This window comes from Eufriesea mexicana, unplaced genomic scaffold (genome assembly GCF_001483705.2).
Source record: "Eufriesea mexicana isolate 0111107269 unplaced genomic scaffold, ASM148370v2 scaffold953, whole genome shotgun sequence".
Taxonomy (NCBI): domain Eukaryota; kingdom Metazoa; phylum Arthropoda; class Insecta; order Hymenoptera; family Apidae; genus Eufriesea; species Eufriesea mexicana.
The window spans coordinates 226,342-238,907 of NW_016909094.1; the positions used below are offsets into that span (position 1 = coordinate 226,342).

The 12,566-nt window shown below is 27.0% G+C and overlaps 1 protein-coding gene across 1 annotated transcript in view; it reads right to left on the reverse strand.

Moving 5' to 3' along the window:
* wun (wunen) overlaps positions 1-12,566 on the reverse strand; it is a 207,394-nt gene that overhangs the window by 21,756 nt on the left and 173,072 nt on the right. Inside the window, exon 7 of the mRNA XM_017899586.1 lies at positions 7,720-7,815. Within this exon, the coding sequence (XP_017755075.1) occupies positions 7,720-7,815 (96 nt within the window). The remainder of the gene's footprint in view (positions 1-7,719; positions 7,816-12,566) is intronic.

Consider the following 12,566-nt stretch of genomic DNA (forward strand, 5'->3'; position numbering starts at 1 on the left):
AATCTGTTTGCAGGTTATAGTTAGGTACCCATTAAAGATCGGTAGTTCTAGTGTTAATTGTATCTGAAATATGTGAGCGAGAAACAGGAAGCAATAACACTCAGATCAATAAGTAAATTATCAACGTGTCATTATGGGTTATGATGATTGCATCGTTTACAGGAAAGTATTGCTGAAAGTATTTGCTCACGAAAGTATTGGGTTGTGTGGAAAAATATAGAAATATATTATTTAAAATGTAGAAATTTCATGTATTTTCGTGAAATTAACGTTTTCAACTTTGAATATCCATAGACTGCGCTGGTATACTGATGGTCCATCCGCCTTAGTCAAAGTTAAGTGTGCGCGCACTCAGTGAATATTCAGAGTCGATTTCCTCGACAACGAAACTTTGAATGAAAAAATTTTATTCTTTATTTTCGATTTGTTTCTTCACGTAGAATCACCACTTTCTCAATTATATCACTGATATTCATGTATTGATGGTCTATCCATATAAGCCATGGCTAAGTGCATGCACACTCGGTGAATATTCAAAGTTGATTTTCTCGAAAACGAAGCATCGAATCAGAAAATTTTATTTTTCTATTTTCGATTTGATTTTTAATGTAAAATCATCCTCTTCCTGATTGCACTACCGTTACGAGAACATTCTGTAATTGATAAGCCTCATTTTCACAAATTTTGACTCAGTTTTGACAACTTTCTTATCCTTTCTCAGCAAAGTGATAAAGGAATTTTTTGTTCCTTAGAAGATGCTTTTATGAGTTCTGAAGGAACTTTCCATTTCCAGATGATACCAAAAATGGCCCTTTTTTAACATCCTCCTTTCTATTATTTGAAGGAAAAATTATATGGTGCGAAGAGGATCAGTGGACTCCTGTTTTATGAACTCTAGGTAGAGTGAACTGCTGGTTTAGATAAAGAGAGTTCTAGTGCAACTGGCCCAAAGAGTTATAGGAGTGAAATATCATTGTTCAATTAAGAACGGTATTTATTTAAATTTAACAAATGATTGTTTGAAAGAAATATATAATAAATAAATAATAATGAAAAGCGGTATTAGTTTGAATTGAATATGTAATTGTTTGTTTAAAATTTATAATAAATAATCCTTTTCCAATCTTAAACTTAAAAATGTATATTATAAAAAGGGTTATTAATTTCCCAAACAACCCAATAATTATACTAATCTATATTAGATAGAAAGTGTACATAATATGTGTATTTGTGTTTTAATAAAGATTTTTAATACCAAAATTTTAATAAAGGATTTTAATACCAAAATTCCAAATTAACAGCAATAAAATAAAGGAAAAAGACAGAAAAATTTAGGTTAAGAGTTAATAATCCATCCATTTACACAAGATTTCTTACTCGAATAAGAATAAAAATAAGTAAGATTTGTTTTGAAGAATTTTCACTTTGGATTATCACGATAGGTTCCACGCTACATATAGGTGAAGAAAATAATTGAAATATCACTAATTGGTCTCTTTCTGACACCCTTTCCGTTAACGAATCGAATATACGATATATGTATATATATCATTTACAAAATAAATAAAGATTTCTATCTTAACATATAAACGTACACGGTTCCGTCTACTGTAACAGTGTACAGGTACACAATACTTCCAGTTGATGATACAGCAATGCCGTATTGTAGAACAACTTTGTTCTACTTGTATACAAGGTGAGTTACACAAACAGTTACAGATGAAACTGCTCATTGGAGTATTTATGGTTGTAAAAGGCACATTGTCTTTCTCTTTTTCATTAGACAAGATAACACCAAGTAAACTTTGTGTCTTTGAATCACTTTCTTTTCTTTTTTTAACAATAAACACAATATTATAATAGTATGGCATAGATTACTGTATAGGTAAATTTAAAGAAAAATAGATTAAGCGTCATTTTTAAAATGGAATAAATAATTCCATTTTTAATAGGATTTCAATTAATGAGATATCCCAATAGGCCTTAGTGTTGAGAGGAAAGTAAAAAGAGATATAAAATGAAAATAAATTTATTTAGATTTTATAGTATCTTTTTAAATAAAGAAAAATATTTAATGTTTTATATAAGTGTTAATTATGTATAGATTATTGAAGAAAGGTTGATAGTTAATGACTTAAAAAGAATCAATTTTTTATTTCTTGTGTAGAATATGCAAAGATGAATACAAAGACATTGAAATTATAACATTTTGACATCACTTTAATAGATTAAATATTTTTATTCTTTACCTATAAAAATCACTATAATAAGTAACTATTGCTGATTACTATCACATACTACTCACCAAGTGTTCCATATTTTTAAGATATAATAGGTACACAAAATGTAGATCATTAATTTTTTTATATTTATGATTGTTATATTGAAATTAGCATTCATAAACAAATTAATCTAGAAATATTATTTGTCAAGATCCTATGAAATATAGTTGTGTATCATAATTCATTACCTAGGCCATGATTCATATAGTAAAGAATATAACTAAATTGATAACCAGAAATTATTTTAGAGAAATTGTTACTTGAATAGGATAAAAGAAGGATAAATAAATTTCAATAATATATTACTAATAGTTACAATATTCTTATATTTCATATATTTAAAATATTTATTTGGTAATGATAAAGATTTGTAATAAATTTCAGTTTTTACTTCAGAGTTGAAATGTTATACTAACATTGGGACAAAATATTTTTGAATAGTTATTATATTTTGCTTTTATAGTTGCTTTCATTTGTTCCTTATACAATAGCCTTAGTTTGCTAGTGTTGATCAATTAAAAATAACAAAACTAACAGTATTCTTATATTAATTCATATTAGAGTAAACTAATTTTTTTCTTGTAGAATGCTTCATCAGTCTATCAGATTTATGAAAATACTAAGCCAATTAACTATTCAACCTTTGAGGAAGATTATAAAAATAAGTTAAGTATAACAATCTTGACAACTACAAAGTGTAGTCTACCTAACCAATCACATACAACAGGAGATGTGCTTTTTGTAGCTATAAATGCTCCAACAAACAGATTTGCGATACAACAAAATTCCATTTATCTAAACTCTATTTACTGAGACTAAATTTTACTTAGAACCCAATTAAGTAAACTCCTTTTAAATGTATCTATATGTCTCAATATAAGCTCTTACTATTTGAACTACAAATCATAAACAGCAAGGAGAATTAATAAATTATTATATGAACTCCAGTTATATAAATTATATATTTATTTCTCAATTGGTTCAGATAAATGGAATTCTAGAGTGCCTCATTTCACCAAATGAAATTTTAGAAGACATACAACCTGTGATGGTTTACGTGGCTCACATTGTGTAAACCACTTTAGAGCACCATACATACATAATACATACACAGGTATGTATTATATGTAAATTGTTTTGAGTAGTAGGTACCAACTATATTACTATATCAAAGATAATTTAGAATCATTAGCACGCGTGCTTAATACGCCGGCTATCTGAATCATGTAAAAAGTTTGAATAGAAAATCAATGAGAAAGGGACGATCCTTTTCTTTTCTTTTCTTTTTTTTCTTTTTTTTGTCATTTTTCTTTTTTTTTCTTTTCTTTTTTTCGTCCATTAAACAAGTATACCTACAGTATAATATTTATGAATATTTAAGAATCTATACTTTCATAACCTAGTAATGTATACAATTCGAAATGGTGTTACGATCTACAATTGTAAATTCAAATAGGATTATACGTACGTAGCTCCGTGGAGTTCGCTAATTTTATCATTAATTTATTTAAACCGTTTGTTTCTTTTACTAAGCAACGATCATTACCGTAATACTTTGCATCAAACGTTCGCAACGAACCGTCAACTTCTTATTGCATTATGTATATATATTCTCTATCGCAACAGGTTCCATTGTTTGGCGGACTAATATGAGATTTAAATATACGAACGAATCTCGACACGCCATCGGAGATCACTCATTACAAATAGGTTATTTTTTTTTTTTTTTTTTTTTAAACATTCTTACGATAATGTTGTGCAAATGTATTTGTAAATCATCACATTAAATGAACAATCGAGGTAGAAAAGTGGTACAGGTGTATTTATCAACGAAACAGAGGCAAATATAGAATATAATATTTTTTCATATTTCTAATTTTCAAATTTTTACGAGTACCGTAGGGATATGTATATACATGTATATATATATACACATAGGGTGTAGGGTCTCACGAACAATTGAAAAATTTTGTCAAAATATTTATAAATAACTATAAACTATAAAAAAATTTATAAAAATTATATTTATAAATAAGGATTTAACTCCAATATGAAGATATGGATAAGAGTATTGATATATCTAATTGCCATATTAGAAGACTGTATACTTAGTATTTGTTTTGTTTGAATAAACTATAATAATATATAATAACATTGCTAAATAAACAATAATAGGCTATAATAACATTGCCAAATAAACAATAATAGGCTATAATAACATTGCTAGGTGAGACTTTTATTAATCAACAGATTAAAAAATAGCTATGATCCTTATTCATTATGTTAAGATTAACAATAATTTTATTGATATTCAGTAAATATAATCAATGGAAGTACATTTACTTGAGTGTATATAAATATAAGCTAATCATTTTAAACAATATGTATAAATATTAATACATACCAGTGTTCTATATATTTTCATACAACTTTAAATAAATAATTAAACAACAGTTGAATAGGTCTCATTATTTGTGCTTGATATCAATACACCTTCCATATCTTGGAAATGGAGACAAAATAGATCATTGGTGCATATGCCATTTTTTTACTTTAAACAATATTCTGAACATGATAATGAAGTTTCTTTGCTCATAGAATATATTGTACATGACAATAATTCTTAATTTATTTGTATGCTTGATTCTTGATTATTAAAGATATTAGATCCAGTGGAAAAGTTCTGTCTTTCTTTTAGATCTTGGTCACCATGCACCATATACCAACAGATTCGTTATTTATTTAGTTTTAAGCTTTAAGCTATATTATTTGAGCAAGTCAAGTCTTAGACATGACATAGAAGGCATTACACATGGTATGCATAAAAGTAAAGATTTGCTTTACTTTACTTGCAAGATCACACATTGGTTTTATCGCATGATAGACAGTTGCAAATTTAGAGTGGAGAATTTTGCCACATCCACTATATCTTAGCTATAGATTATCAGTTTTTTCAAGTGTTTTGAAATGACATGAAGTAAAAGATTTTCAACAATCAAATAGGTGCATGGAATTATTTAATAAATTATTTTATGAGTAAATCAGTTGAATTCTATATAGAACATATATATTACTGTCCAAAAGTTTGGAATATGAATACTACATAATATAGTACATAATATATACATATAATTTATATAATAGCATACAATACATACTATTAATTATAATATAATATAAATATATAATATAACTAACTATAAAATAAAATAAAATAAAAGATTAATGTAGCTTAGTATTTCATATCTCTACTATGTTTATTAGTACTAATGTCTCGATTTTTTCTTTTATTGCTTAATTAATATACTATATTAAAATTTTATTTCAATATACTAAATATATTCCAATGTTCTATTCTCTCGTTACAAAATTAACTTTCCATCTTATTTACCATTGTCTGTTCTCACTTTCTTTTTTAGTTACTAATCAATTATGGGAATAAAGATAAACTCGTTGTAGTTGTAATTTAAATATATAAAAACTTTAACATGCATATTTTTATTATTAAGAGTCTAAGTTCTCCTATCATTAATTTCAATCTTTTGGACAGTAATCTATACGATATGGAAAAACGTTAACTATGCATTTTATTTAGCATTTTATGCATTTTATGCAAAATTATTTTGTGGTTTCAAACCACATTCTTCAAAATCATTTAATCAATATTTTTTCATTATACACTAGCAAATTACTTAAACCTCTCTACAATACCTGATAATCGATTTCAGCTCGTATGGGTATGATGTTGAAGCAAATGCAAACTGGTATGTTGACGTAATATGGTGACGTGTTAACGTGACAGAACGATTAGAAAATTCGAAGAGTGACGAAACTTCTATAAATCTGTGTTGTAGTAACTCGCGATATTATAGTACCATTTAATTAAATAATATTCCTTCTACATAATGCTATTTACTGTTTGCAAGTATTCAAATTAAACGAATCAAACAATGTTTCACTTGTACCACTTCTCCTCTATACCTCTCAATTATACTCTAAAAAATCTATAATAAACCTGTGAACCTAAGAATACGTACCATATTTGTCCAGCAAGCAAGGACTGATGTTTGCTGTGAACATGTTCAATAACATGCAATAATATATATATATCTCATAGATACAAAACGTAAAAACGTTCAATACTGAAAATTTTGCTATCTCTGCGATTTCTTTGAAATTCGAAACTAATTAAGCAAAAGGCGAAAAAAGAAGAACGAAAAAGAAGAAAATAAAGTAATAAAAGGAAGAAGAAATTATATCTCGTTTGTTTCTTAGCATACGTTACATTCTTTAAAGTTAAACAACTTTAGCGTAAGTAGGATCAAGAGCACCAAATACCAACAAGTACGTCTACTAAAAATATAGTACAAGAATAAAATGAATATACACCGCGTTTGCAATTTTTCCTTTTCACCCTAATTCGAAAATATATCGCGTGTGTGTTTCGCGCGAGCAACGAGCTACCCTTTATACCGGGTGAACAAAAAGTCCTTGTTCACTGCTAACGATTCTCCCCTCTTTCTTTCCCTCTATAAATAAATAACGCTCAACAAGAAATAAATACATCTTCGTTGAAACTACAAACACCTGTTCCGCCTATACAATTCTTTTCGTTTTCGCGGCGCTGCAATCGCTAGAAATTAATGTTCCTCCATCGCGATCGACTCGTGGCAGAGGCATCGAACAGAGGCGAGGCCTTGACTCGATTAAAACCGAAGGGAAACATTACCCTCTCCGCAAAAATAGGCATAAAGATAACAAAGTAAGACCTTGTACAATTTGGACGAAATAAGGGATAACGACGACGCATCGGTACAACGAACGTCCCTCGAACAAAGCTAGGACAACGACAAGACACAGATAATATAGAATTCGCTCTTCGCTGCACGTAAATAGTCCTTCCACCGGAGAGAATAGAAAAAGAGAAAGAAAAACAGGGAAACCGTGTACGAGAGGAACGCAAAGGATGCTAATAGCCAAGCTTCGTCGCGAAGCTGTGCGCGAGAATGGAGAAATTCGTGTGTATGTACATCCGTTTCATTCCATGGGACATTGCTTTTTTTTCTCTTTTTCTTTTTTGCTTTAAAGGGGATCAGCATGGAATCAGCCGGTGATGATGGTGACGGATGATGAAGGATGTTGAGGCGGCAACGTCTGGGAGAGTCGTCGAGAAGGTGGTAGGTGATGAACGGTTCCCAGAGCATAAGGCAGTTTTGCTGTCGAATGTGAAAATTCGCTAGACCAGCTTGGGGACACCATACACGATAATTTTTATCTCAATCTGTTCGACTCCAGGCGCCCAGCGTGTGCTTTTGTTCCCTGAGACCAGACTAGCTTCCCAGAGACAATTAGAAGACAGTCACGGCCTTGTCGTGGTCAGCAAGCGAAGAGCTAGCTCGTTAGGTCAACAGTTGTGATTAGTAGTGCCATCATTCACCTGTGTGCCGCCTCCAGTTTCGTAATCGGCCGTACGGTGCTTCTCCTCCATCGGGTAGTGAGTCCGATCCTTGAACATGTTCGCCATGCAGTTCGCCTGCGAAAAGAGTTCGGAATGTGACTGATCATTAGGCGTGTAATAAGGTCGGCGTAATAAAGTCTGATAATACAGTCAAAATATACATGATAAATTTAAAGCAGAAAATATTGGTTAAACCTGATATGTTAATTATGTAATTATGAGGATACAGTGACTGAAAAAACGAAAGCAGAATGATAAACCGGTTAGATAAGAGTGACTGTCTAAATCAATTTTAATAATAATATTCATATTTGGAATAGTAATTTTAATAATGATCCTAGTAATATTTTTAATATTAATTCTAATGACGATTTTGATAGTAGCTTTAATAATAACCCTAACAACAATTTTAATAATACTTCTATTAACAATTTTAATAATTTTTAAAATATTTTGATAACAATCTTAATAATATTCATAATAATAATATTCATACTTCGAATAGTAATTTTAATAATAATCCTAGTAATATTTTTAATAATAATTCTAATGACGATTTTGATAGTAGCTTTAATAATAGCCCTAACAACAATTTTAATATTTATATTGACAATTTCAATAATTATAAAAATATTTTGATAATAATTTTGATAATAATCTTAATAATATTCATAATAATAATATTCATACTTCGAATAGTAATTTTAATAATGATCCTAGTAATATTTTTAATAATAATTCTAATGACGATTTTGATAGTAGCTTTAATAATAGCCCTAACAACAATTTTAATATTTATATTGACAATTTCAATAATTATAAAAATATTTTGATAATAATTTTGATAATAATCTTAATAATATTCATAATAATAATATTCATACTTCGAATAGTAATTTTAATAATGATCCTAGTAATATTTTTAATAATAATTCTAATGACGATTTTGATAGTAGCTTTAATAATAGCCCTAACAACAATTTTAATATTTATATTGACAATTTCAATAATTATAAAAATATTTTGATAATAATTTTGATAATAATCTTAATAATATTCATAATAATAATATTCATACTTCGAATAGTAATTTTAATAATGATCCTAGTAATATTTTTAATAATAATTCTAATGACGATTTTGATAGTAGCTTTAATAATAGCCCTAACAACAATTTTAATATTTATATTGACAATTTCAATAATTATAAAAATATTTTGATAATAATTTTGATAATAATCTTAATAATATTCATAATAATAATATTCATACTTCGAATAGTAATTTTAATAATGATCCTAGTAATATTTTTAATAATAATTCTAATGACGATTTTGATAGTAGCTTTAATAATAGCCCTAACAACAATTTTAATATTTATATTGACAATTTCAATAATTATAAAAATATTTTGATAATAATTTTGATAATAATCTTAATAATATTCATAATAATAATATTCATACTTCGAATAGTAATTTTAATAATGATCCTAGTAATATTTTTAATAATAATTCTAATGACGATTTTGATAGTAGCTTTAATAATAGCCCTAACAACAATTTTAATATTTATATTGACAATTTCAATAATTATAAAAATATTTTGATAATAATTTTGATAATAATCTTAATAATATTCATAATAATAATATTCATACTTCGAATAGTAATTTTAATAATGATCCTAGTAATATTTTTAATAATAATTCTAATGACGATTTTGATAGTAGCTTTAATAATAGCCCTAACAACAATTTTAATATTTATATTGACAATTTCAATAATTATAAAAATATTTTGATAATAATTTTGATAATAATCTTAATAATATTCATAATAATAATATTCATACTTCGAATAGTAATTTTAATAATGATCCTAGTAATATTTTTAATAATAATTCTAATGACGATTTTGATAGTAGCTTTAATAATAGCCCTAACAACAATTTTAATATTTATATTGACAATTTCAATAATTATAAAAATATTTTGATAATAATTTTGATAATAATCTTAATAATATTCATAATAATAATATTCATACTTCGAATAGTAATTTTAATAATGATCCTAGTAATATTTTTAATAATAATTCTAATGACGATTTTGATAGTAGCTTTAATAATAGCCCTAACAACAATTTTAATATTTATATTGACAATTTCAATAATTATAAAAATATTTTGATAATAATTTTGATAATAATCTTAATAATATTCATAATAATAATATTCATACTTCGAATAGTAATTTTAATAATGATCCTAGTAATATTTTTAATAATAATTCTAATGACGATTTTGATAGTAGCTTTAATAATAGCCCTAACAACAATTTTAATATTTATATTGACAATTTCAATAATTATAAAAATATTTTGATAATAATTTTGATAATAATCTTAATAATATTCATAATAATAATATTCATACTTCGAATAGTAATTTTAATAATGATCCTAGTAATATTTTTAATAATAATTCTAATGACGATTTTGATAGTAGCTTTAATAATAGCCCTAACAACAATTTTAATATTTATATTGACAATTTCAATAATTATAAAAATATTTTGATAATAATTTTGATAATAATCTTAATAATATTCATAATAATAATATTCATACTTCGAATAGTAATTTTAATAATGATCCTAGTAATATTTTTAATAATAATTCTAATGACGATTTTGATAGTAGCTTTAATAATAGCCCTAACAACAATTTTAATATTTATATTGACAATTTCAATAATTATAAAAATATTTTGATAATAATTTTGATAATAATCTTAATAATATTCATAATAATAATATTCATACTTCGAATAGTAATTTTAATAATGATCCTAGTAATATTTTTAATAATAATTCTAATGACGATTTTGATAGTAGCTTTAATAATAGCCCTAACAACAATTTTAATATTTATATTGACAATTTCAATAATTATAAAAATATTTTGATAATAATTTTGATAATAATCTTAATAATATTCATAATAATAATATTCATACTTCGAATAGTAATTTTAATAATGATCCTAGTAATATTTTTAATAATAATTCTAATGACGATTTTGAAGTATATCAGTCAATATTATATGTAGCAAAAAGTGTGTATTCTGTGCTTCGTTTCTATACAACAAGCGAAGAAATTTGAAATTCACGTGCAAGTTGAACAGAACAGAATTGTCATATTTGAAGCATTATATTTTTGGTTTGGTTTTTATATTATAACGAAATACCGTACATAAATATGTGATTTAGAGGTTATAGTAACGATCTGTTACTTATTCAGTTTTTTGTTTTTTATTGAAATAATTTTATTGATCATTTTATAACGACACCTTTCAGAAAAATATCAAATATTTTCAAAACAAAACATAATTTGAATATAATTATACTGTTACACAACCTTTTGGGCATATATATAACTTATCCGGCCAAAATTTCAAAAAAAGAAATTTGGCAGTTAATGGGTTAATACTTGCAGGATAAATGAATGTTTAGGCAAAAGTAAAGAGGTAGAGTATAAAAATTAAAATTCGCGGAAATTGTTATTCAATTAGGTTTCGAGGCTTCTGAATTATGAAAATAATATTCTTTATCGAATAACTTTTAAATAACATTTAACAAATAACATTTAACAAACATAACGTTTTGAGCTTCGATGAATTTTAAGCTTTCGAATCTATGATTTCTCATCTCTAATATTATTTACGTATTACATATTTATATTTTAATTACCACTTATCTATCATGTAATCGTTACATAGTCGTGATTTAATTATTTCTAACCCGAACTTCTATCGGCGATTCGTGACGAATTAATAATTTGATGGAGCAATACACAGAAAATATGACATAGATAGGAATATTTAAAATACATTATGCAGACGTGTGTTTGTTTTCTTTTACTGCTGATACTGTTGGGATGATGGAACAATAATTCCGGATAATCCAATATTTGGATAACATGTGTTTGGTTAATCGAGGTTTCTACTGTGTCGGTAAATAAACTCCACAACTAATTTTGAAAATGGGGGATATAATTTTGAAATCTCGATTAGGATGACATTTCTTTTACTATTAAATAGATCAGTAAACAGAGAACGAAATAAATAATTATAGGATGGCGAAACTGGTCTTGAGACACCGAAAATTCACGAAAGAACAAGAACACGATAACGCAAACTCAAAACTCGTAAACAGATTTAACTTAGGAAAAGAACACCAAGATAACGAAAACACACAAAGATGCACTCTTTTAACACTAGAACTACCAACCCAGTGAAAATGACTGGTCCCAGAATTTTCCTTTTTGCAATCACCGAACACATACACCTGCTTTAAGAATAAAATTGGTATCAACTCGTATTAAGAAAGAACTGTAATCGATATATTCATTCGTATTCATCGTATCGCTGAAATTACTATAATCTGTGCACGTTATAGTTAGGTACCCATTAAAGATTGGTAGTTCTAATGTTAAAACCCTCTTTCCAACACCAAGCGACTCACGCTGGTGCTGGTCACAACCAATTTCAAAGGACTCTGTTTTGGTTGTCAAGGACCACGCTTTTATGCTTTCCTTAACCTACGCTTCACCTCTCCGTAGGGGAGTCAGGCAACTTAATTTTGTTATATAGAATAACTTTTCGATTTGCTTCTAGAAGATATCGAACGGTTTACAATTTGTTTTTGTTGGCAATAGCCGATTCGCGATTGAGAAATCGATGCACGTAACACGTTCGTCGCTGCGTTACCCAAATCTAAGTGACGAGTATGCTTCCGTGGGGGCCCCGTCACCCAAATATGGGTGA